At 41.6% G+C, this 27514-nt stretch overlaps 1 protein-coding gene across 3 annotated transcripts in view; it reads left to right on the top strand.

The window, feature by feature from the left end:
• Positions 1-27514, top strand: part of SMAP1 (small ArfGAP 1) — a 98886-nt gene that overhangs the window by 69051 nt on the left and 2321 nt on the right. For all 3 annotated transcript variants that reach the window (XM_075414568.1, XM_075414569.1, XM_075414567.1), the window contains 4 exons: positions 6438-6522; positions 16278-16405; positions 25432-25600; positions 26237-26556. In XM_075414568.1, coding sequence (XP_075270683.1) covers positions 6438-6522; positions 16278-16405; positions 25432-25600; positions 26237-26556 — 702 coding nt within the window. The remainder of the gene's footprint in view (positions 1-6437; positions 6523-16277; positions 16406-25431; positions 25601-26236; positions 26557-27514) is intronic.

The raw sequence follows: 27514 nt of genomic DNA, 5'->3' as shown, positions 1-27514 counted from the left end.
CCTCTTAGCAGCTGTTACCTCTCCTGCAGTAGAACTTGATTATCTTTACCAGATTCCTTTTATTAAGTATAAAGTATGAATATTATGCAATAATGAATATTGCATAATATTCCTGCAGAAGATACTTGCACTTAATTGCTGAAGAAATCTGAAGAGCTGCTACTAAAATGATCTCTGAGAGGGAGCTTCAGGAAGAGGCTGTGGTAAATAGAAATGAGCCAAAATCCGCTAAGAAGGAATGATTACTCGTAAAGGAAAGGGCTCGTTGCTACAAAACCAATCCTGAAACTGTGTTTCTGTGTGTTAGGCATCATACCAGCCAAGATGGATGAACCCCTGAGAAATCACAGTATTCCAAAGCAGGTTGCTTTAGCCCCTTCTAGTGAGAAAATTAAGAGATGTTTAGGGTGCCAGAAAGCATGAAAGGCCTTCAGCCTTGGCTAAAACGTCTGCCAAGAGTAAAATAGCTGACCGTTCCTGTGATTCTTTCTTCCAGAACTGCTAAATGGTTGAAGTTGGCAGGGAATTCTGGAGGACATATTGTCCAACTCCCTCCTCGAGCAGGGCCATCTAGAGCCGGTTGCCCAGGCCCGTATCCAGACAGCCTTTGAATGTCTCCAAGGAGGCAGACGCGACCGTCTCTGGGTAACCTGTGCCAGTGCTCAGTCACTCTCATGGTGAAAAAGTGTTCCGTGATGTTCAGGGCAGGACCTCCTGTGTTTCAGTTTGTTCCCATTGCCTCTGGTCCTGTCACTGGGCACCACTGGAAAGAGCCTGGCTCCAGCTTCTGCACACCCTCCCCTCACATATCCATATACATTGATGCAACCCCCCCCGAGTCTTCTCTTTTCTAGGCTCAACAGTACTAGATCTCTCAGCCCATATGAGAGATGCTCCAATCCCTTAATCATCTTCATGGCCTGTCACTGGACTTGGTTCCAGTATGTCCATGCCTCTCTTCTGCTGCAGAGCCCAGAACTGGACACAGAACTCAGTACTGAGTAGAAGAAAAGGATCACCTCTCTCGACCTGCTGGCAATAAATAACATTTGTGATGCAGCTTAGGGGATACCACTGGCCTTCTTGGCCACAAGGGTAAATTGCTGGTTCGTGGTCAACTTGGTGTCCATCAGGACCCGCAGATCTTTTTTTGTAAAGCTGCTTTCCAGCTGGTGATTCCCCAGCATGTACTGGTGCCTGGAGTTGCTCCTCCCCAGGAGCGGGACTTTGTACTTCACCTTGCTGAACTTCATGAGGTTCCACTCAGCCCATTTCTCCAAGCTGCTGAGGTCTCTCTGGATCTGGCCATTCAGACAGTTTTCAGTCTACCTCACTGTCTGCTCATCTAGGTCAATACTTCGTCACCTTCTCTATGAGGTTCTTACAGGAGACAGTGTCAAAAGCCTTACTGAAGTAAAGGTAGACAATACGCACTGCTCTCCCCTTATCTACCAAGCCAGCTGTGACATCATAGAAAGCTATTGGGTTGGTCAAGCACAACTTCCTCTTTGTCAAGCCATGCTGATTCCTCCTGATCATCTTCTTGTTCTTCATGTGCCTAGAATTGGTTTCCAGGATTAGTTGTTCCATCACCTTCCTAGGTACCGAGGTGAGGTTGACCAGCCTGTATTCCCTGGATCTTCCTTTTTGCCTTTGAAGGTAGGAGTGACAGAAGAATATACTTAGGTAAAAGGTTAAAGAACAGCATTGGAAAAATAAAAACCAGTAAAGGCTTGCTGTATCCCAGTTACCTGTCATCTGCATGATGGCAAAAATTTATGATGCCTGTGCTAGATCTGAATACGAGTGTGTTCCTGCTCCTCTACTGAAGAGATGTGCTTTACAGGTGAAAATATTTACAAGAGGTTGCAAGGTTAACTATTTGCTTGCATCCTTAAGTTGGCAGAAGTACCTAATACCTGCGGATCAAGGGATTACTTAAATGGGTTATTGTGGCTCTTTTCAAAACAGGGGCTGTTTTTCTTAAGGCAGAACATTCCAAGTCATACTAGATAAGCAGGTGATTGTGTGGAGGACGGAAAAGAATCGATTCCCTAGAAGCTTGTTCTGGCCTCAGTTTCTTTCAGTTATATTTGCAAATAAATTGTTTTCAGTAATCGCAGAATAATTCAAAGTCAACAACATTGCTTGGTTTCAGTAGATGCTCCATTGTGAGAACAATCTTGAAGAGTAGTGCAGTGGCCATTAGTGACAACTGTGAAAAATGGAAATGCAAGACCTGTATATCAAAGATGTTTTGATGCTCTGCTGTTTGCAAGAGCGGTGTTTCAGAAGAATGTACTAGTACCATAAAAATGATTTTGAATGAGAAGCTGTTAATATATGACCCGAAGTAAATATATCTAGGAATTGCTATAACCACGTACTTCACTCAATAAAACCACGTATGTTGCTAAGCCAACCTTGAATGTCGTAAAAAGAAAAAAAAAAATAGTAGCCCAAATAACCTTGAAGGCTGCACTTGAAAATAAATGCACAAAATTGTGTACCTGTTCCCTTCTGCTTGTCTTTTTAATAGGAGATGTTTAGCACTATTTTTAGTTTATTTAATGCTACTTAGTCTCCTATTTTTATGCAGCTTTTTTCCAAAGGACTCAGCAAAGACTAGTTTATCTAGTACTGGTGTCAATACTTAAAAATAATTGCTGTGGGAGTCAAGCAGACTGGCAGTAGAAACTGAGATGAATCTTGGTGCAGCAGGATTCCCAAGCATTTGTCATGCTGTATTGCACCTTTACAGAATGTCGTGATTTTTAGATAAAGCACAACACTAAATTAAACATGAAGTTTAAGAAATGTCACTGCCTTGTTAGGCAGGCTTTTTCCTGTTGCACACTTCTGCGCTCGCTGTGTGCAATACTTAGCTTTAACATCTCAAAAGACCGCTCTCGACATCAAGCTTAGCCATGTATGAGTCCTGTTGGAGCAAAACTACTCGAATGAAATTAAACATCATATTTTCCTCTGTGATTTGGAATAAAATTTTTGAGTGGCTCCAGCTGACTTCCCTTTTTGCTCTTCTCTGAAAGTTACAGCGCCTTGTTTATGCCAGAATTGACTAGGTTGGAACGGAGCTCTAGAGGTCCTCTGCTCCAGCCCCAGAGATGTGCCACAATGTCTGCTGTAGAAGCAGAGTAAGTAGAATCGTAGAATCATAGAATGGTAAGGGTTCGAAGGGCACCTTAAAGATCATCTGGTTCCAACCCCCCTGCCATGAGCAGGGACTTTAGTAAGACACTGAGCAAATGCTTTAGTAAGACGCTGCTTTTCCTTGTACCTTCCTGAGATGGACCGCAGTGCCGTCAGGCAGCCCGAGATCCATGGGGCCAAAAAGAGAACAAAACTGTCTTAAAAAAAAAGATAGCATGGTAAGAGTGGTTTATTTAGGTATTCTTAATTTAAGAGTAATTGCTTGCAGGCAGGTTTGTGTTCTAACTCAGCACATTAGTGCCAACCTTATTTAATTTATGCCTAAGTGCAGGTGACTTCAGAGATCTCTGAATCATGGCAGACCTTGGCGACCAAAAAAGTGTCTTCTGAATTTGCACCAAACTCTTCATTAGTGGCATGCAACATCTTAACCAGAAATAAATGCACACTGAATTTAAAATTGGTTCAAATCTCAGCTAGGAGGATAGGAAATTCCAGCAACTGACATTTGTTTTGATCAGGGAAAATGAAGGGTAAGACGAAAGGTTTTTTGTTCCAGCTGCTGATTATTGCTTTGTGTGACCAGCGTTGCGCAGATGAAGTATTGGTAAATTGTTAGGTGACAGATAGCTTCCCCCCGCTCCATTTTTCAGACTGAAGGTTATTGTTTTGGTGAAAACTGTTGAGCTGTAAAGGAAAAACTGAACACTACTTTAAGGAGAACATCTCCATCAGAGAAATGAATGCAGTATTAATGTCTAGAAATATTTGCTGTACTAAGAAGCTTGAAAATATTTTTGCAGCCTTTCTTAAGGTAAATAACTATGAAGTGACCTTAAAACCTATTAGTTTATGTACTGGCAAGGGACCAAATGGGAAAGAAAGTGCTGATCAAGAAATACAGTAATGATACTGGAAAAGGGTACCTTAAAGGATCTTATTTTTATAAAAATTAATATTTCTGTACCTTGTATCTTCATTACCTTTCTCATTTAGAGAGTGATGAAAAAGAAATATGCATTTAATAATTACAGAAAATGTTCATTTCGCAAAACAGAGGACCTAAGTAGGTTATTCTTACTAGGGTTTTAAATTTTTAGTTTCAGTAATGAGATTAATTTGCTACAGTAGTAAGTGGAAGAGTGCTGTTCTATGATTCTGCGATGCTATTTGAACTCTGTCTGTTCAGTTCTTACTAATGTATGCAAAACTGTTTTGGTTTCTGTAAAAAGTTTGCGTTCTAAACCAATGCTTTAATTTACTTTGAACTGGTGCTGTTAGGTAGTTATCACAAACCTAATCTGGAGTAATGAAAATTTGCACATTTAATAGAATTCTAACAGTTTTCCAGTTTAAAGAAGTGGTGGTTCCATATTCAGAATTGTTAAGCTGTTTAAGCAGAAAAAAGTCAATTTTATGAAATCAAGCAACATGTCAGAAACGCTTCTTTTTACAGCTTCTGTGATCCGCGGTGTTCCTTACGTAGTTGGAGAGGAACCAAAGACACACGTTTTTATGATAAATTCTGTTCTGAAATACTCATTATTAATTCTAATTGATGTTTGTAATAATAATTTAAGTTTTATGGCGTATTTATTGAGGTATGCCAAGTTGTAGAAGACTTTATTTTGAATGGTTACTTTTAAAAAATTCTTGCTATGCAAAAATGTACTTTCAAAAACCATACTTTTTTCTCATACCAAATATAAGGGTTTTTTTGTCTGCAATATGGAGTAGCATTTGGAATCAGGGTGCTATTCTTCAGATCATATACTCAAAGATGAAAGCTGTCATCCAGTATAGAATCGGGGAATCCATGGAATATTTTTCCAGCAGGCGGTTTCCCAAACAAATTTGTTCTTGAATGAGGTGTGTAAAGTCAACATAAGGATTTTTGGCTAGAGGAAGCAAGCATTTCTCTTGGAGATGAGCAAGGACCAGTCTGAGTGTGAAGGTACTTGTTCCCTGTAGCTGTAGAAATGGAGATCAGTTCATTGCAGCTCTTTCCTGGAGGTTTTTGGTGGGGGCTTGCTCGCGAAGAGCAGTGTCAGTGGTATGTTAAACTTCTGTTCGCTTGGGCCACCTTTGAATACTCTTGATTTTCCTCATTGCTCTTTACAAACACCAAGCTTGTTACTCTTTATTCCCAGTTTGCAGGAGGAAAGTAAAGGATTACCTAAACAAGGAGAACTTTCTAGCCATGCATTGAGCTGTACAGTTCTCCTAATATTAAATACTAAGATTTAATAACTTCAGCAACATCGGGAGATGCAGTGACTCTGTCAAAGCTATGGTATGGGGGTGATAAAGCTGGGAGTGAAGCAGTTGTGTTGGTGTCAGCCCGATGCCCAGCCTGCCGTGCTCTACTGCTGTTATTTGGTAACTGCTGTTCTAGTTAAAGCCTATACTCACTGATGGACCAATCCACTTCATGTTTTTGTGATGAGTATGGGATAAAGGCATATTAAATGCATGCAAGAGAATGCATTTGTCGTGTCACTACTACAAACCAGTTTGCATTCATTTTAAAAATTGATGTTTTCATGGATTCGGGTGATCTGCCTGATATTGGTATGAGAAGAACTATAAACAGATTTACGAAGGTATTTTCACAATCTAATTTCATGTCGTTACTATCTTACATGTCGAAGTCTCTAGGCAAGAAAAGACTAGGAGATCCCTTTTTCAAAGGAGAAAAATACTGTTATTTCTCTTCAGGTTTGCAAAGGAAAAGACTGTGAACACAGTTATGTCCATCTATGCATAGCATCTATAGAGTCTAAATGTTCTGCAGATGCTCTTTTCAGGAAGAATAAGTAGTGCCACTAGTCAGTTTCTAATTTTTAAATTTAAGCTTTTAAAAACTGGAAATTTTTTCTCTTTCACGCTGCAGAACTGTAAAGTTTGGGTGCTAAAATTAGTCAGTAAATCAAATTATAGACAGCCTTTTGCATAGTGCTTGATATGCAGTGATTTGGTTTAAGATTTCAGCTTATTTTAACCTATTCTGGAGCCTATATTGATTTAAAACTTGATTACATACCATGGAAGGCATAGGGATAATTTTTTAGTCATGTGCCATGTTCCTTATGACCGTAACTGCTACTTATTTCATTACAAATCACATTCATTACAATGAACAAATATGGAAAAGGGCTTTCATTTCTGATATTGGAGCAGCATCGGAAACGGGAATTTTTAAGCACTGTATCTTTTTCAGAAAGGTTACTTGTGTTAGTGTTTTGTTTTCTTTTTTTCCTTTCAAGCCACAGAAGAAAGAGGATCAGCAATCAGAGGCTAAAGCAAGTCCAAAAAAGTCATCAGAACCCACTATTGACCTCTTAGGACTTGGTAAGAAATACATAATTACCTGTTTTTCAATCAAACACAGATACCTCATTTTACATTTTAATAAGTATACTTTTATTTTCTCTGTGCTTGCTGATAGTTAGATAAGATTCAGTCTATATGAATTTGATACTGTAAAGGAAAATGCCATAGGGATTTGTTTATATCAATACTTGTGTTTTGCTAAGGAGAGTAATGAGCTCCTGTGGGAAGGGGAAGTTATCAAAGTGATCTTCAAAGGGCTCGTGGATTGTGCTATTTCAGTGTTTATGGTACAACCGTACTTCTTAATGAAGATGCTGAGGTCATCTGAGTTATGTAACTGTAAAACACCTTATATCTCAAATTTTCTGTATTAGTAAAAAGAACAGTAAACTGACTGCAGCTGACAAAACTTAATTGTTGTCCATATTGTAAAACTTAATACATTGGGCGTTTCAGTGTTGTTCATTTTTATCTAACATACCTTTTGTTTTCTGACTGGTGGGTAACTGTGTATTTGTCTTGGAAATAAACTACTTTGGACCCGAATCAATTAATTTGTACTGTCTGGCTGTACTGTTGTGGGTTTATGCTTTTTCTCTGCTTGTTGAAGGCCATATTCATAAAATCTGTCCTTCATTTATTTAGTGTTCCTCTAAGCGTGTTTTTCCATTGGATGGAATCTTAAAATGGAACTGGAAGAATGAAATATTATGATAACGATTTTTAATCCCTTTTATTGTTCATTGTTAGGAAAATTTTCAGGGAGTTGTGGGTGAATATTGGAAAACTCAATTTATATCAATATAATGGTTATTCTTACATTTCTACGTAGTTTTTATGGGATATTGGAAGAGGCTGATAAGTCTTTTAGATGTAATTATTCTAGAAAACTGAATTTGTAGATAAATGTCTTATTGTTTTTTAAATTTTGGTTTCAAGGTATTAATAATGTTGCAGCAAAATAATAAACGTCTTCCCTGGTTTAGCATTCACACTGTCATTGGGAATGCATGTTATTTTCCCTCTGGATCTAGAGTAGCTGTATAATACTATTTTTGTTCCAGTTATGTATGTGTTGTGATCCATATCTTGTTCCAAGTAATCTGCTATCATAGGCAAGCAATTCTTAATTAACACAGCAGAAGTTAGATCATGGATGTAGAATGAACCTATTAAACACAGAAGTAATTCAGACTTAATGGAAAGCTGATTCTCCTTTATTTTCCTTTACCAGACGAACAACCTAATTAAGAACTAAAATTTAATCCGTCTGTGCTTCTGAGATTGTCAGGCTTCTGTATCCTTTTAGTCACGATTTGAAAAGAATCTTGGTAACACTGTGCTATGATATGGTAGTGAACTCGGGTTGCATAGGCTAACTTGAGAGGTAATATACAGTAGAAAGAGTATTATAATTGGTGTTCAACAGCTGTGCTTCTCCAGTGTAAGGAAGCATAGTGAGATATAGAAAGGGCAAATTTTATAATTTGTATGTTAACAAAACATAATATTAGAGGATGGAGTGTTTAAATAACAAATTGAAAGACAGTGTAGTAAGCTAGTATCGCTTGGAATCCGCTAAGCTGCAAATGAGATTATGTATTAATGAAAGCAGACCTGCACAATTCATTTAGAGAGTTGTCTTAATTAATGCCTGCAGTAGGCTACTTCAGAGAGTATTAAAAGATCACTTCAACCCAATATATCATAGAACCAGGGAATAGCCCAGGCTGGAAGGGACCTTGAAAGATCATCCGGTCCAATGTATGGGAAAGGGAGCCTAGGTGAGATTGTCCTGTCCGACATCCAGCTGGAGCATCCTGTCCGATCACAGCTTGAGAACCCCTGGTGATGGGGCCTGCCACATCCATGGTGAGGTTGTTCCAGTGATTGATCTCACTGTAAAAAATTTCATTCTTATGTTGAGATGAAACCTCTCCCAGTGCAACTTGCACCTGTTGCCCCTTGTCTTCTCCATGTGGCTCCTTGTGAAGAGAGAGATTCCACCCTGTCTGTAGCAGTGCTGCAAGTACTGGAGTACTCACTGTGGTGAGGTCTCCCCTGAGCCTTCTCCAGGGAGAAAAGACCTAACTCCTTCAGTCTTTCCTCACAGGACAGGTTCTCCGGCCCTTCAGCCATCTTCGTGGCTCTCCTTTGGGCCCTCTCCAGTCTGTCTGCATCTTTCTGGAGTTGTGGACTCCAGAACTGGGCGCAGATTCCAGGAGTGGCCTGACAAGCACTGAGTGGAGCGGGGGATGATCACATCTCTACCTCTGCGGGTACAGCCCAGAATCCCATTTGCCTTTGCTGCTGCAGCGGCACACTGCTGATGAAGATGTTTGATGTGTCATATCAAACAATATTAAAACGGATATGATTGCATAGCTCATTCTTCTTACTGAGTGGACGTGTTTCTAATGAGGATTCATTCTCTTAGGACTTTGTTTCTGCAAACGAAGAACAGTAGTCTCTTTTACTAGGGCAGATCAGAATCGCTTGTGATAGCAGATTAAGTAGTTTTAATGAATCACAATTCATGCTAGAATTATTTTGGATTTCAAAGCAGCCCAGCCTTTTGCAAAGTATTTTCTTGAGTAAGCCTCAGTGCTAGCTTTGCATATGGGGTTAACCTTTGGGTCATTGCTTTTTGTCTCAGATGGCTTTTAATAGTGACCTCATCAGAAGGTAGACACCCTGTGAGAAGGGCCTTACCCAGTGGCAATTGTAGCTAGACAAGATAATTTCCTAAAAGTAATAGTTTTTCATTTTTCTTTACAAATTGCAAAGTTCTCCAGATAATATGCCTAGGCAAATTGTATCTTTCAATCTTCTGATGGCAGAAGAGGCATAATATCCTCAATGACTGTACTACCATGTTTGTGTTTCTTCTGAGCCTTTTTAAATAGATTCATGTGGTTCTCTTGAGTTCCTGTTCAGGGGGTTTGTTATTAAGATCATGTTTGGATATTCACTTTTTGATGATCCAGCTACATAACCATTTGTGGGTTTTGGCCTTTTGATTCAGAGTAGATTTCAGTTCAATACTGCACACACAGAAAGGTGGGGAAATGGCCATGTGCAAGCTAAATATTCTTATGTTCTCCACAAGCAATAGTGTTGGTGTTCTTGCTGTGCAACCCCAAATTCCTTCCCTGTCTTCCTGAGCTGTAAGAAATCACAGCCTGTTTCTGTGGCTGAAACTGAAGCAGCTTTTTAAATGGTCTCTACGATTAGTTGGATCTTGTCCACACTGAGAGTGTGCCCTGTTGAATATGTAGGGACTTAAAATTGATGCTAAAATCAATAACATGGGATTTTATAACATTAATTTTTAATAGGAGAGTTGTAAGAAACGTTTTTCAGTTTGAAGGTCATGGCGTGTCAACCAAAGTTCTTCAGCAGTGAAGTCATTGGCAGTGCTGTATTTTCATCCCTCTGGTGTTACCAGTGCACTCTGTGCTGCTTGATATTTTGGGGCTTTGTCTTACAAGTAAGATGTCTCCACTTACGCCAGATTGATGTAAATAAAGACAGTTTTTAAAAATACTTGTAAAAAATTTTGTGATACCTGTGTATGATGGTGGGAATCTTTTCTTGGAATATTATACAGGCAATTTTTGACCATTCTGTTTGTCAAGGTATGTCACTTAGACATTATTTCAGCATACAGAAAAAAATGAAATATTTTTAAACTATAGTACCTTACATAACTGTCAGAAAGGAGGAGAATGCATTTTACATATTCTGCATCATTTACCATGTTTAGAACTGCCCTTCATAAAATAGACAGTTGCACATTCTGGAATAACCATTGGAGTAAGTTATAATGGATGACCAGGAGAAAAGAGATTTATTATGTTGTTGTTGTTAACTGAATGTGATGTGTGGGCATTCATCTGGCGTGGTTGGAGGTAAAGTATGATATGCTAAAAGCTGTTTATCTGCTTCTGTGGGGGAAATGTTCTCTGAAGGAATCCTGTGAAGTTTTGACAGCTTAATCATGGTGTGAAATGTAGCTGAATGTTGCATGTCTGAGAAACGTACGTTTGTCAGTACTGTCTAGTAAGTACTGAAGCAGTGTGGTTGGTCATAAGTTGGAAAGCTGCATTTAAGAAATAATAAAAATACATTTATGAGTATTAAATATCATGTGTGCATATATAGATACATGTTAACATTTATAATATTGCTGCTATGTTAAGATTATGCTTAAGTAAGTAACATTTCTACCCAGAATGAAAACGTTTACAACCACTTGAGGCACGCAGCGTTGTTAGCTTTCTGGCTTTCCACATTTTATTTTAATAAGTATCATAGAGAAATAGCCTCCCTATGAATGCTTTTTCATCTCTGCAAGGGTTTTAACAGTAAATAAAATTCTAGTAATGCCGTAAATAATTCCACGGTAATTTGGGACAGAAAAACCTTGTTTGTATCTTTGCACAAGATTTTGTTTAAAGTTTTGAATTATTTCTCTCAGCACTGCCTTTCTAATAATTTGGTGTAATAAATAATCATATGCATTTTCAAAATCACCTTCTGTCCCTCCATTGCAAGTCTTAGTATGGCTGCCATAGATGATTGTACATAGAAAAATACATGGCAGCCTAGAAGCAATCTTATTGTAAATATTTTGCCCCATAGAAAAGGAGTTTCATGACCATAATGCGAAGTTTAAGAGCAGCTTGTCTTTCTTCATATTTCCCTTTCTTGCTGCTCCTTTGAAGCTCTTCTGTTCGTCATTGTCACTGTTGGTACAGATAAATATACCAAGGGTTAATGCTGTGTGTGAAAGCTTTCATAACAGAGGGCAGCACTGAATTGGAAATTGTCACATGGGGCATTAATAAAATATATGCAGAAAAGCACTAGAAAGGTAAACTTCAGTGGAACCCTTCACTTCCTACATCCTGGTGGATAGCTTTGGTTCCTCCTATCACCCTAAGCAAGACTTCCTGATCTGAAGGCAGAAGCAGCCTCGGCTGTTGCACAGTATGGCAGACAGCAGTTGGATATTATCTGTCATATTGTCATAAATATAAAAAGAGAAGTTTTGGGACCCCAGCTAGGAGCAGCAATGGAAACCGGCATCTGTTGACTTCCCATGTTACCTTCTCTGACGGAGCAGGGAAGCTCTGCCTGGCCTACGCTGCAGTTGCAGTGAGTTCTGCCACATCCAGTACTTCATTCGTAGCCGCAGATGCCTTCTCCAGAAGAGGGATGGAAGTACTTTTGATTAAAAGTTAGTTGTTTCGAAGTACTTCTGTGATGGTCTCCATCGTAAGAATCCTGTTGGTTAAAACTATCCATTTCTCAAAATACTCAGACAGGCTGTAGAACTTCGCCTGACTTTGACCTGTTCCCTGGAAGGGCTACAGCCATGTTCCCTTCTGTCAGATACACCCCACCTCTTCTACACCGTTTTTAATGGTAGGCAGGGGAAGTTGGGTGAGAAGTAATATACTTGGAATAATTTAGAACTCGGAACTCCACCAGAGAATCTTTTTTATGTTACAGAAATATTTTAAAATGGGGAGGGAAAGGAAGATGTATATCCTAATCCATGGCCTGGTGTGTTGCAGTTGAGAATATCTATAATCTCTGTACAGAAGTGTGAAATACTATATTCAAGTACAAGTTTGTGTATACCTGCATATATATATATATATATGCTAAAATGAAGATACTAATATTGCTACAAGTAATAAACTGGAGTGATAACACTATTAGGTTTCTTCTATGTTCTGAAACTCAGCTTTTTCTCGAATCTTTTAGTTTCATGGGGGAAAAATGTTTTTGGAGTCGGTTTTTAATAGATACAAATATTATAACCATTACATTCTGGAGATATCAGTAAGACAGGGTCACCTATTAATGCTATTCATACAGGCTTAAAACTGTGTTGTAAACAGTAATTCAGTATGTCTGGTTTCTGGACTGATACAGACAGGGGAATATTTATTTTTAGTGTAAAATTCAGTAAGAGGTGAAAGGTATGTACGCTACCAAATAACACTTACAAAAGCAATCTGTCAAAAACCTGGGTTTTCATAGTATTAATTTATAAGCAGCATATTAAATACTTGAAAAATATGTTCTTCCAGATGTGTTCTCCCTTGAATATTCTCAGTATGCGAAGTGCTTGTTTTGGTAAACTATTACATTTAAATTTTCAGTCTTATTTGTTAAGCTTTTTAACATTCAGGGAAACTGAACCACTTTGGAATATGACAAGAGGGGTTTTGTTTTATAACACTTGTGCCTCACGGAGAAAATGAAAACACTAAATTATTAATTCCAGACAATCCTTTTGCATGAAAATTATGCACTGTACCTTCCTAAATTTATCTGAAACAGTGAGCCTTTGGGGAGAGATTTTTGGAACTGCCTGTCTGCAGAATAACCTCAAAAGAAGCTTGTGACTTAACTTGCCCACGTATTTGGTTGCGCACACCTCAAAGCACTGGTGTGGATGGGATGGTGGAGCAGATTCTTACAAATGGTCATTTTGCTGTCCACTGACTTCTGTCCATCGGAGCAGAAATAAGGGAAGGGGAAGCCCTTTGTAGCCCAGATGTAGGCAGCTTTGTCATAATCATAGAGGAGTTTGGAGCTTTGCGTTTCAGAATTGTGCAGGTGGCAGTCCTCCCAGCAAAGTCAAATTGCGCCGTAGCCACCTCGGCCAGTTTCCTGGTGGCTTCACTCCTGTGGTCGGTGTTCAAGCCGCCCACCGTTTGCTTAGCACAGAAGATGTAACGTTGCAGAGCCGTTCCCATGGCCATTTTGTCTTTGTGGAGTTGGGTCTTTCTTAGTCCTTGCAGACAGACAGCATAGCTGTCCCCGCGAACTTTGCACAAGTTTGGGCAATAAATGCATTTGCTGAGGTTCAGTTTCTTGTGAATGCCGCTTGCTTCTCTCCTCCTCGTATTCCTGACTTCAAAGTATTTTGGTCCTTGTTACTGGGTCTGCTTGCCACTGATGCTAAATTAGAGTAGAAAATCATTTGTGTGTCTGAAGTAGTCACAAAAGCAAGCATATAGCTCTCAAAGAATTGCAAGCCAGCATCCTTTGGCTTGGTTGTTTCATAATTTCCCATATGAAAACGGTGCAGTAGGTGCTTAAAAAATATTTTGGGGATTTTACATGTACTGAAGTCAGTTCAAAGTTGTGGTTTCTGTAGTAGCTATAGCTGTGCCACATTTCCTACACATACCAAGGCGCAAAGGCTAGCGTCTCTACAGTAAGACCAAATTTGGATATGCCTGGGTGGTGGTCGCTTCTGAGGTGTTCCACATTGTCAAATTTTGACATTCATGGCTTCTGTGTCAACTTTTCACATATACAGCAGTGACGGTCTTTAAACTAAAGAAATACTTTGATGCAAGGCAGCTAAAGGGGGGCCACCTTCTGTCGGAGTTGGAAGGCAGACAGAAAGGAGAAGGCATCTCCGAGTGCTGATCTTCTGAACGGGTTGTTTCAGCATGCGGTGCCTTCTCCTGTGAGTTAGCAGCCAAAAATCTTGCTGGTCTTCTGTGGTAGCTCCCGCAGTCAAGTGATTTCCAGGCTGGTGAAGTGACCGGTGCTTTCTACTGTTTCTGCTCTTTTGTTCCAACTTGTCAACATCCAGGGCTGCCGGGAAGGGCAGTCTCCACCTGCAATGAGTTTGCATGTGGCAGAACAAAGAAATAGAGAATTATAATACTTGACGTGCAGGGAGACAAATCTTGCTCTAGTCTGTCAGTTAATCGTGTTCTTAAAAAAGTAGAGGAGAGCAAAAGGAGAGCTTCTTTCTAGATAATGAACTTCCTCTTCTGTTCTATTATGTCTTTTTTCTTAGAAAAATGAAATAGCAATTCTTCTGCAATTATGTGAGAGGTGGAATTGTGTTATTTTAAAGAAGTGTTGGAAGCTTCCTATGATTTGATTTTAATTAAATATTGCATCTCAGCTATGCTCTTTACTAATCGGACCACTTCTCTCCTCTTTAGAGTTCTAGAAACTAGTATGCCTAAACCTGCCTTCAGCCTGACATGTTTCGCTGTGGTAGTACGACATCTGTGTCATGTGCTACCCCTAAACAGTTAATGCTGATATTCCCGTGATTGACCTCTGCTCTTCACACGGACCTTTTCACTCCGGCAGAGAACTGTCATGGGTGTAGGACACGGGAAAATCACTTCTTACAGCTTAGTAAAAAGAGGAAGTGACTGTTTTTCTTAAAAGTATAGTAACTATTTTTTGATGTCCTTAATGTTTTTTTAAAGTTTAAAAGTGGTGATCCGTATTCTGTTGTGGTTTACATTTGGAATATATTCCTATGTTTGTAAATTTATGTCAGGAGTTTCTGATGGATATATTTGAAGTTAGCTACCTATGTGTAATTGTGTGACTTAGCAAACAAACAGACAAATCAACCTGAATCCTTTAATGCAGATGCTAGCTAAGTTAAAATTTTCTTTACAGAAACTTACTCTGAATAATGAGGACAGTGAATACAACACATGCAGCTAGAAGGAAATTTCATCTTGAAACATACTAAAGCATTAAATAGAAATTATGTTATGATTTTAGTGCTAGTTTTTTCAGTGTACTGTAATCTAGGGATTTTAGAATACGTGTCCTCCTGTGATGTACAAACAGCCATGCCAGTTATCACAGTGATGTTTCGGTTGGAGAGAGAGTTTTGTCTTAATTCAGCTAGCTTGTTCTGTCAGAGAAGTCTGACTTCTGCAGTGAGTACTGGACACTTAGGGACTTAACTTTTTATTTTTTCTAAATAAGCTTTCTTAATTTTGCAGTTAACACTATGCGGTCATTGCAGTGTTCAGCAGAATCCATACTCAACTTTGTGTTTGTTGAGCTCTGTGTAATGGCAACCCATTTGTGATATGCTTAGGAATAAAACTTATTAGCCAACTCCTGGCACTTGTTCTTGGCCAGCTTCAAATCAAGTGAAAATTTGTTTCTCTCTTCCTTTAGCACATTTTGTGATGTTTTGGCATCTTCTAAAGTATTTTCTTGCAGTTCTCCTTAAAAATGTAATTCCTCAGCCCTTTTTTTTTGTCCTACACGTTCACTTTCACCTAGGTCACTAAATGTATTCATGTGTTAAGACAATTGCTAGCACGAAGGCTGTGGAAGGTTAACTCTGTACAGAGCGAGAGCCGTAGGTCCCTGGGGATGCTGAGCCCAGTGTGCCTGGCAGGGGTGTTCGTGTGGAGCTATAGAATAAAGTCAGTGCAAAGTACTTTTGAAAAAGGGGAAAGATGGACTTTTTTCCTAATGCAAAGTTTAATTTTGTACCCATGAGTAAATTAGCGTATAGAGAATAACTTTATGGATTCTCAAATAGACATTTTAATTCAAGAATCCAGACAGTGTGTTTTGTCTGATGCGTAGCTACCAAGTTGGGGCCTTCTTAGTGAGACTGAGATCTGTTTAAATCCTCACTCAGAGAGTTGGTGTGCTTGAAAAAGACATTTGAAAAATGAATGGTGTGTTCTGATAAATTGGGGTGGCTGTCCTTGGGGAAGTCTGTAAGTGTTTTGGTTGGGGTTGGGTTTTTCCCCGAAGCACACAAGTATACCAGCTCTTCAGGGAATGAAGTCCTTACAAAATCTGAACATTATCACAGTCTGAAAAATGTCTTACCTCTGAAATATAATGCATCTTTGGTGGGGGTGGGGTAGGAGGGAATGGGCAGCTTTAGTTATTCTCATGCTTTAAAATACTTACAATTTTCACTTTAAATGTGATTCTGTTGTCTTTTTAAGACGGCCCAGCTGAAGCATCTGTTACAAATGGAGGCACTGCTGCTGTCACTGCACTGAATGATGACCTGGATATCTTTGGTCCAATGATCTCTAATCCTTTACCAGCAGCTGCTGTAACTCCTGCTCAGGTAAAATTTATTTGGTTATATGTGTGCATAACTATATGCATGCACATGCATATTTTCCTTCAGGGAATTGTTCATTCACACAGAAAGCATTGCTTACTTCTCAACACTCGTGACTGGAGAGTCTTTAGCTGTAATGGCTGTGTTTTTCTCACCTCTTCAGTCTTCCATGCTGTTTGGATATAGAATTAGGAGATAATCTTCCCTGTGTTATCCAGCTAAATTGGATTCTGTCTTACCCTGGTGATGGTAATCATATTTTCTTTTAATTTATATTCTTTTGTCTTGATTTTTTTTTTAATAGGTGTTGCTGAGTGTATTTTTACTTGATGTTCTCAGGTTATTGTCCTTTAAGTCATACTTTATAAGGACCTCATTGCTTTGCAGTGCTGATATTTAGAAAAGGCTACTGCAGATGCTTCTGTGTTAGAGCTGCTGAAAACTTGGGGTCTCAAGTTTCATACTCAAAAATCACGAATGGATATGAAGAAAAACTAATATTGCTTCCTGGGCTGATCAGTCTTTTATCTCACCTTGGAACTTGTATGTCTGTCTTTCCTCAAGGACAGGTAGCAGAACCCCTGCACCTGGCCCGCTCCCCCTCTCACAGCCATGGCAGTTTGGAAGACACCCCATTGCCATCTCTTGCAGCCGAGAAAGGCAGCTTTGGGACGCACAAAGACAATGCTTAAAGCTACAGCTACTTCAAAGTAGCTTTCAGCCTCAAAGAAGGAGGTGTTGGTGCTGAACGTGGCTGGCAGAGATGGGGATGCACATGTGCAGGTTTCCTTACCCAGGCTGGCTTCTGAGAAAGGAGGCTTTGGAGGAGAACTGCGCTAACCTCCCCATTTGTGGGGCCTTTGTAAGGTAATTTAGAGGCTTATTTTTGCATAGGGCTTTCTGTCTCAGCTGAAGCAGGAAGAACTGGATGTATTCTTGAATTGATGGTTTGAGACCTGTCATATGTCATTGTTTCTCCTTATCCGGTAGTTTTCATAATACATAAAATGGAAAGGATAATGATGGAAAGTAATTGTGATTGAACTGGCATATCATAATTTTGTTTCCAAATGTTCTATTGATCGTTGTGATCACCTCAAAGCATATCCATGTTGTTCAGCAGATTTGATTGTACTTTTTATTCTTTATCCTTTACTCTCCCTTCTGCTACTTGTTGCTGAGGGCAGACTGTGCAGCATGCTAGGTAGGGTTTTAGAGACTGAAACCACATTTCTTTTTAGACATAAACCTACAGATAGAGCAAGCTTCCACCATGCCTTAAGCCACTCATAAATGGCGAGGGAAATGAGCTGTAGACATGCGTTTGGGTTTGGAAGGAAAGTGCTGGTGTAGATTTTCTTGGCTTTTGTGGAAGTCTCTATTGAAAGTACCAGAAAGAACAGTATAGGAGAGCTTCTTGTCTGCTATTCTACTGCCTTGTATCAAAATTCATCGAGATGAACCTACCTGTAGAGCTAGATATGAAAAGCAGTAGCTCATTTCCAGTTTCACTGAGTTTTTTAATGTATCCTATTTGGGTTGAAATTGAGTAAATTCAAATGTAAAAGCGTGAAGTTTCCACTTGGCCCCAAAATAAGTGGGCCAGTGGTGGTAACACACAATGCATAGGGTTGCATTCTGGTTTTCCCCCTTCCTTGCCTTTCTGAAGCTGGAAGTGACTCCTGTATGTGGTTACTGTCTGCTCAGGAAAAAAGTTTTTTGGAGTACTGTCAACATGACTAATCAGTCTTCTTGGAGACCTTTCAGAATTTCAGCCTTCTGTTGTTCGTATTTTGTGAACAAGCGATGTGACCTGCTGGTTAAACGAGTGATGTAGCTGTAGAATACAGGAAATCCAAAAGAAGGCTAAATATTTAAGAGTGAGAAAAAAAAGTGAAGGGTGATTCCCTGGATGGTGGTGGTTGATGGTGGGTTAAATAATGCAGTGGCTGCTAAAGCATATTGAATCATAGAATGGTTTGGGTTGGAAGCGACCTCAAAGATCACCTAGTTCCAACCCCCCTGCCATAGGCAGGGACACCTTCCACTGGACCAGGCTGCTCAAAGCCCCATCCAACCTGGCCTTGAACACTGCCAGGGAGGGGGCAGCCACAGCTCTGGGAAACCTCTTCCAGTGCCTCACCACCCTCAGTGAAAAATTTCTTTCTTGTATCTAAATCTACCCTCTTTCAGTTTAAAGCCATCACCCCTCGTCCTGTCACTACATGCCCCTGTAAAAAGTCCCTCCCCAGCTCTTTTGCAGGCCCGTTTCCAGTATTGGCAGGCCGCTGTAAGGTCTCCCTACAGCCTTCTCTTCCCCAGGCTGAATGCCCCAACTCTCTCAGCCTGTCCTCACAGCAGAGGTGTTGCATCCCTCTGATCATTTTTGTGACCCTCCTCTGGACCCCCTCCAACAGGCCCATGGCTTTCCCGTGCTGAAGGCTCCAGAGCTGCACACAGGACTCCAGGTGGGGTCTCACCAGAGCAGAGTAGAGGGGCAGAATCCCCTCCCTCACCCTGCTGGCAACGCTTCTCTTGATGCAGCTCAGGATACGGTTGGCCCTCTGGGCTGCCAGCACACATTGCCGGGTCACGTTGAGCTTGCTTTCTCACTCCAGAGATATTTAACATGATGTTCTGCGTAGTAGGTGCTTGTGAAGTGCCACAGTGGGATTTGTGAACCTCTAAAGAGAAGGGAATTTAATGGTGCTCTTCGAGCTGGTTTGTAGAAGCAATGTATGACTGTTGATTTTTCACAGGATTGATTTTCTTTTCTTTTCCAGCTTAACCTGAAAGGCAGCATTTAGTACTAAATGCACATGTTTTCATGGCACTGTGGAGCACAGAAATGGCTGTTTGAATGTTTTATTATGAGACTGCAACAGTGTGATGTCTGCAAACCTTAGGATTTATGACCATTGATGTAGCCAAGATGTGATTTTTCAAATGAAAATGAAAACATTTGTTTTTCCTGTTTCAGACGTCACTTGAGCATTCGTGAGCGTATGCACTTTTATTCTGCTCTCAGATATGTGTCTTTATTACAGTTTTCAAAAACACTTAGAATATTTCTTCCTGCTATTCTGTATATCTGGATGCTAATAAAAACTGTTGAATTTGTAAAAGATTGGTAGAGAACAATATGTGAATGAGTAACTTTTTTCCTAGAATTTTGCCTGTTAGCGAACTTGGGGGCATTAAGAAGAGTTAACCTAACCAGCTCCTACTGTAAAGCTAGACAAAAGGCATATGCTATAAATTTACTTATTACGCAGTATTTGTGGACAGAAGAAAAGAAAAAAATGACATTTTGTATGTTCAGTGATGCTTTTTCATGTGAAGTGAGCATAGCTAAATTATAGCTGTTAGAACAAAGTTTCTTCGTTGCCAAACATGGTCTAGGAACTGAAGAAAGGTCTGTCATTCTTAGCTGTACTTCAAACAATTTCCTAAATTGTTTTAGCCAGGTTTTAATTTCAGACATTGTACAGGTATGTCTTCCAGCAAAAGTGTGATCTTCATTCTGCGCTGAAACTTGTGGGGAGGGGGCGAAGGGGAGAACTGCGAGGTATGAGGTTTGAAAGTACCAATTCCAGCAGCATTTACCATGCCTTTCTCCTAGCGGGATACTAAAATCCAGTGAACTTACACTTTTTGGGGGTTTTGGGGAGTGTGTGTGTGTGTGTGCATGATTTGCATTGTACTGGGAGCTGAGAATTGGTTCAACGGCTACAAGAATAGATTTTTGTTGAGATGTTCCTCGCGCCTGTTTCAAGACAAACTCCCATGTGAAAGTAGCAGTGTGTTTTAGGTAACTGGATGTTCTCTACATGCTCGTTTTCCCCTGAGGCCGGGTGTGTGTACCTAGTGTGGTTGCCATAGATCAGCAGACAAGCTTCAACTTTTGAACAAGTTGTGGTGATGATAATGTGTCAAAATCCTCTTTTTTTTAATGGAAAAAGAGTTATTGCAGATGTTTGCTTTACTATGAATGTTATTTAACCAGATCTTAGTGGAGATGTGGTTAGTCCTGTTCTAATATGATGAGTTTGAATTGCTTCTGCTTATGTTTCTTTTATCCCTCTTGAAATTTTGAGGTTTCTGAAAGCTAAGTTGAAGTCCTTCCTCTGTATGTGGGGGACGTGAGTTGACTCTGTTCATGGTGACTGTCATTGTTTAATCATGGGAAGTCGTCTTGTTTCCTGATTACTTGTCTGCCTGTACCCTCCCAGCTTATCACTGTCGGTACAGCCTGAGAATCTGGGGAGTCCACTGACAACTGCCGGTACTTAGCACCAAACTACATTTAGGGGTCACACTGAAAATTCTTGCTCAGGCAGTCACTGTACTTCTGAGCCCGGTACCCAGGGCTGAATTCATTAATCAAGGAAGGAGGCAACAAACTCAATATACAAAAGAAAAATTGCAGGAGTATCAGAACTTTAGCAGAAAAAACATTACTTGTTTTTTACAGCACGTGAAAAACTGGAGTATTGCATCTAGAGGAGACATTATCCTCTCCTTGGTGCTGGAAATGCATGAGCTGGAGCGCAGTGGAAGAGTGGACATCATACTTCAAAGTCAGAATGGGCCAGCTGGACAGAGTTTAGATGAAAGGATAAATATTTGAAGTTCTAGAGAAAGGAAATCTGAAGAAAGAGTTGTAAATGAGACTGCAGAGGAGATAATGGTATGTGTGCTGGCTGGATGGCAGAGCTCAGAGGGTTGTCATCAGCGGCGCTGAGTCTAGTTGGAGGCCTGTAACTAATGGAGTTCGCCAGGGGTCAGTGCTGGGTCCAGTCTTGTTCAACTTCTTCATCAATTACCTGGATGAAGAGTTAGAATGTACCCTCAGCAAGTTTGCTGATGACACCAAACTGGGAGGTGTGGTAGATACACCAGAAGGCTGTGTTGCAATTCAGCAAGACCTGGACATGCTGGAGAGTTGGGTGGAGAGGAACCTGATGAAATTCAACAAGGGCAAGTGCAGGGTCCTGTACCTGGGGAGGAACAACCCTGTGCACCAGTACAGGCTTGGGGTGGACCAGCTGGAGAACAGCTCTGCGGAGAGGGACCTGGATGTGCTGGTGGTTGACAAGTTGACCATGAGCCAGCAGTGTGCCCTGGCTGCCAAGAAGGCCATAGGCATCCTGGGGTGCATCAAGAGGAGTGTGGCCAGCAGGTCGAGGGAGGTTCTCCTTCCACTCTACTCTGCCCTGGTGAGGCCTCATCTGGAGTACTGTGTCCAGTTCTGGGCTCCCCACTTCAAGAAAGATGAGGAGCTACTGGAGAGAGTCCAGTGGAGGGCTACGAGGATGATGAGGGGACTGGAGCATCCCTCCTATGAGGAGAGGCTGAGGGAGCTGGGCTTGTTTAGCCTGAAGAAGAGTCGGCTGCAAGGGGACCTTATAAATGCTTATAAATATCTGAAGGGTGGGTGTCAAGAGGATGGGGCCAGACTCTTTTCAGTAGTGTCCAGCGACAGGACAAGGGGCAATGGGCACAAACTGAGGCACAGGAAGTTCCGTCTGAACATGAGGAAGAACTTCTTCCCTCTGAGGGTGACGGAGCACTGGAACAGGCTGCCCAGGGAGGTTGTGGAGTCTCCTTCTCTGGAGATATTCAAGACCGGCCTGGACAAGGTCCTGTGCAGCCTGCTGTAGGTGACCCTGCTTCGGCAGGGGGCTTGGACTAGATGACCCACAGAGGTCCCTTCCAACCCCAAACATTCTGTGAAAATACTGAGGATGTCCTTATGTCATGAGGATGTCCTTATTATGTCATGAGGATGTCCTTACCTGCTGTTTTGCATTCTTTTGGGAATTAAAACCCAAAACAAAAATACTTCTAAGGTCTCATGTATTAACTTCTTGTCAGCCATGTGCTGTTGGTGTAGTCAGATGGCAGGTGTAAAGTGGCAGATTCGGCTGCCGTGTTTGTGGTCCTGACACATCTGACCAGTATTCCACAGTGAAACCTTCCTTTGGGTAGGTATTATCTGGCTGTGCATGAACACAAAGCACGTTGGGGATGGCTTCCAGGAATTCTGAAAAATTCTGTTAGGCTGACATGGGCCCACAGGGCAGTACATTCCCTGGCCACCCAATGAGCATTGCGTTTTGCTGTAATGGCTGTTGGAGGGCCTTTCTTAAAGGCAGGCTGTTGTGTGTGTGCCAGGCGTGTTTTTACAGAGGTCTTGGGTAGCACGACAATGTCAGATACGTGAAAATCATGTCAGTGTTGGTGGGTTTTGGGGGGGTTTTTTTGTTTATTTTTTTCCCTTGAGTGCCTCCTGCTGTTTTCTTGCCATGTATTTTGGGTTACCTTCCATTTATTTAGCTGATGAACGCTTCAGGGAGTGCTTGGGCCCCTCTCAGGATCTTCCAAAACCAAACTGAATGAAGAGACGTTAAACGAACATTTAATCTTAGAACGTAAATGCAATAGATGAGCAGTCCTCCAGGTCTTCGGCTCTCCCTCCTCCTCCGTGCACACACAAAGTAGTTTGCTTTATTTCATTAAAGCACCAGTAGTACCAGTACTTTGTCGATGCAGAGATGCTCCAAACTGTGGTTCATCCCACATGAGAACAGTTTCTCTGACACTATTATTTATTTAAAAAAAAAAAACAACAATGGCAAACCCAGATGTGTCAGCTCTTCTCCCTTCTAGAGAAAAGCAAACCCCCTGGTCGCGGCAGCGCGGGCAGCAGGGTGGAAGCCGCCTCTTGAAGAACTCGATCATGGGGCTTCCCGGGCATGGTCACGCAAACACTGCTGTTTAGGATGGGCTTTTACCTGAGTGTGGTGTTAAATCCAACCCTGGGACTTTCAAAGAGTGGTTATGCTGTGCTGACGGAGAGTTGTCTCAAATGGAGAGGGCTTCCTGCTACCCAGTAAAACACTTCAATTTTGCTTTGCAATCACAAATTTTTGTCAGTAACAAGCAAGAGGCAGTAGCTTTTTTAATATGCGAGTAAGGAAGGTGGTAGTTTAAGTGTGTGTTGGCCAGAGAGAAGGTGTCACAGGAGTTGAACAACTCCTGGTCTTGCTCTGTCTGTTTTCCCCTTGTAGTACTATCACCCTGCCTTTTGTTGCTTACTGGGGTCTAGTGACCTCGGTGGCCCAAATCGGCTGTTGAATAAATGCAGGGATTTCGTTTGCCACCGAGTTTCCATCTCTTGTTCTTTTTCTCCTGCCTTTCCACAGCAGTTTTGGAGATTTTTCACCATCAACAATGTGAATCTGCACTCCTTTCTCCTGGTGGTCTCTGGCCAATGTGTAGAATCATAGAATCATTAAGGTTGGAAAAGACCTCTAAGATCATCAAGTCCAACCGTCACCCCACCACCATCACCACGCCTGCTAAACCATGTCCTGAAGTGCCACATCTGCATGTTTTTTGAACACCTCCAGGGATGGGGACTCCACCACCTCCCTGGGCAGTCTGTGCCAACGCCTGACCACTCTTTCAGTGAAGAAATTTTTCCTAATATCCAATTGAAACCTCCCCTGAAGCAACTTGAGGCAATTGCCTCTCGTCCTATCACTGGTTACCTGGGAGAAGAGACCAACACCTGCCTCAATACAACCTCCTTTCAGGTCGTTGTAGAGAGCGATAAGGTCCCCCCTCAGCCTCTTCTTCAGACTAAACAACCCCAGTTCTCTCAGCTGCTCCTTGTAAGACTTCTTGTTGGTACCAGAGTTGTGCTGCAGGTTTTTTTCCCTCCAACTGACAACACTGAGCTTTTTAGCTTTTCGTGTGCCTTTAGCACTTCGGGAGTCAGCTGTGCTACCTGAAGCCACACACCGAGTGTTTGCATGCTGGGGTTCGCACACATCGGTGGGCTATTTGGGGCGTGGTCAGCAGCCTGCCAGCAAAACCAGGAGAAGTTTGGAGTTGTTGCTTTAAGCAAGAATACAGGCGTGTCACCGTGTCTGCGTGTGTTGGGGTGGCACCGTGTCTGTCTGATGAACAGATGGGTTGCAGATCCCGTTCGTCCGGGGTGGTAGTGCGAGGGGGATCTTTCTTCCGCGTGGGAAGGAGCTGAAACGCGCGCGTGCGGTGGGACGAGGCAGGTGTGCGCCGAGCAGTCGGGGGTTGCTTAGCTGGGCTGAAACAAAGCCGTAATTCAGGTATGCATTGCAATCCTGGCTCCTTTTCAATGCACATGCAGTTGGTCTGCAGTAAAAGCTCCTCCTGGTAGCAGGATGAGTTGTGTGTTTTAAGAAATACAGGAAGAAGGCAGTGCGTTGGCTAGCAGCCAGGCAAGCCCCAGTATGGAACTGTGTGTAGGTGTGAGCAGCAAAATAACAGCACTGGAAGACACCTGGGTTGAATTTGTTTGCAAAACATTTTGGTGCAAGAGCAATAAAAAGCTTGACAGTTTGCGTGTATTTTAGTTTTTCAGTGGGAGACTACAGTAAGTTTTAGGTAATAATGTGCTCTCAATAAATGAAATGTGCTTAAAGAACTCTAAGGCAATTATAAACAATGCATTTTGGAAATGTTACTACTTCAAGTAGATCAACTGAAATTTTGCTTTTGCCTTTTCTCCAGAAGAACTGTTCATCTTAGCTGTGGTAGTGTATTCCAAAGCACTTAATCTTTTGTTTTAGCTGTTCTCTAATCTATTCTGCCTATGAGAGGATTAATGAGATGTGAATTGTAATCTCCTTATTGATTTCCTAATTATTTTTCATAATCTAACTACAGCTTATGATTTATGCTTCTCGCTGATGAAAAATGTAGGAGCAACAGGAATGAGTAATCTGTACGTCTACGCCTTGGAGCGGGCTGAGGATTTAGTTTTAGGCGTGGTTTGTAACCTCCATCTGGTCTTCTTTCCATGTCGTATGTACTGCTTTTGTGGTCATAGCTCATCTTTTTAAATCCTCATTTACTGACAGTTAATTCCTGTACGTGAACTGGTTTTCATTTGGTTCAGGAGTGAGGATGTACCGTAAATATTTAACGTAACATCTTTTGCTGCTTTCATGCAGTAGTCTGTCTTGACCTTTATTTCCCAGAGCGCTTCCACTAAACCAGCAGCTGCCTCCTTGTCTGCGGCGTCGGGGGATCTTGATCTGTTCACTGAGCCAGCAACAAAATCCGAAGAGTCGGCAAAGAAACAACTCTCCAAAGACTCCATCCTGTCACTGTATGGCACAGGAACCATGCAGCAGCAAAATGCTCCGGGTAAATACGTGTGTAAAGGTTTCGGTGCAGTCCTGTTTTAAGCTTTACCTAGAATAGTTATCTCCTACAAGTCGAAAATTAAGGTCGGGTACCCTGCTACCTATATTCAAATGAGGATTTTTATTTTTACCATTTATAAAAACGAGAAAATAAGTGAAATGTAATACAGAAGCTAAAGAAGAAAACAGCATGTGATTTTAATTTATTTATAGCTGTTCAAATTATCAAGTATACAATTTACTGAAAGATTGTGAATTCAGATCTAATTCATCGTTGCTTAAGGTGCGAGTCTCCGCTGTGCAAACAGCAGGCTGCCAGGATCAGTGCAGAGCTGTCGTGTCTTGGTTTTAGCTGTGTTTGTAGGAAAGCAAAGAGCTCCGATGCAGCAATTACAAGGTTCGGGCTCACCACAGGGATCTGCCAGATTCTTTTTGGCAGCTCACCGCTGGTGGCGAGTCCCTTTCCTGTGAGAGTTTTTAAGCTGTTTTTCACTTTTACCAGAAACTAAATGAACAGCGCTGACGGACACCCAGACAAAGTTATCCTCTGAAATTACTTTGGTGCACTTCTGCCTGGTGGGGATGGGGGAGGAAATCGCAGAACACTTTCGCTGACATCTTCCCTCCTCTGATGCAGGCATGTTCATGGGGTCGTCTTCCATGCCCTTTACCACCCAACCGTCAACTCATTTCCAAGGCTTCCCAGCCATGGGAGTCCCTGTGCCTGCAGCAACGGGGATGATGGGAAGCATGATGGGACAGTCGGTGCCAGTCATGGGACAGAGCGTGGTAGGAATGGGAATGCCCAACGGATTTACTGGTGCTACACAAACTGGTGTGATGGGACTTCCTCAGAACGTCGTCGGACCTCAAGGTGGAATGGTGGGACAGATGGTCACGCCGCAGAACAAGTACGGATTGCAGCAGAACCCGCCGGCGCAGTGGAACCTCTCTCAGGTGAAGACCCCCTGTGCCCAAGCGGGAGGGCTGTGGAGCAGGTCCTGCTGCTCAGGTGCCCAGAACGTGGGGCTGCCAGAGGGAGGTGCCGTGCAGCCAGCTGACGGGCTGCTCAGGGGCACGTGGGAAAAACAACTCAGTCATTCAAATTAAAGGTACCGGGTACATAAGCAGAGAGCAGATTCTGCCCTGGTAGACCGAACTCAGTTCTCTGCTTCCGTAGCCGCTCTCGTCCTGGTCTCTGAACTAGCCAGGTAAAAAGCTAGCTTAGCTGTAGTTACAAATACTGAAATGTGAATGCAGCCTTATAAGTAAAAGCAGAATTTAATTGCTTGAGGGTAGCCATTAACAATTAATGCTTTCATTTACAGACTTCAGGATAGATTTCGATGGAATGTGCAGTGCTCTGCACTCTTAACACTCTCCTGTAGGCAGTTTGCTTAGGCTGATCCATTATTTATCTGTAGCATTTCCACACTGTTTTTTAAAATGTCCGAAACATGTTTAGAAGGGTCTCTAAAAGTGTTGGTGTCCACTTAGTACTGTATTTGTGCATTGTCTAAGGAAACGTCGTGAAATATGCAAGAGGTTATTAAGGGGGGCGGAGAACAAACCTAAATGATTCCCTTGGAGTTCCGTATGGATGATAGCAACTATTTTTTCGTAATATTCTTTGAATTATAAGAACAATATGATGATTCCATGCTCCTTACTGGAGTGAACCACTGTGACTTACTTAGATGGGATTATATTAATTTTTGCTGTTCTGCTCAGTCCTGTGGTGCGAACGTTTATGATGGTAAGCAGCCTTTCTTATGTGGATAACACAGCCCCTGTTTGAAAGTACAGGCTGTCATTCTGCTTTGCGAAGTAATTTTTAAAAGGTGAGAATTTCAAAATGTTAAACCAAAAAAATCTGTAGGTTTAGTGTTAACAGTCTTTCTCTAGGTATCTAACT

The sequence above is a fragment of the Opisthocomus hoazin genome, chromosome 2 (genome assembly GCF_030867145.1).
Source record: "Opisthocomus hoazin isolate bOpiHoa1 chromosome 2, bOpiHoa1.hap1, whole genome shotgun sequence".
Taxonomy (NCBI): domain Eukaryota; kingdom Metazoa; phylum Chordata; class Aves; order Opisthocomiformes; family Opisthocomidae; genus Opisthocomus; species Opisthocomus hoazin.
Note: the sequence above shows the minus strand (reverse complement) of the source record. Positions and strands in the feature narration are given on the sequence as shown.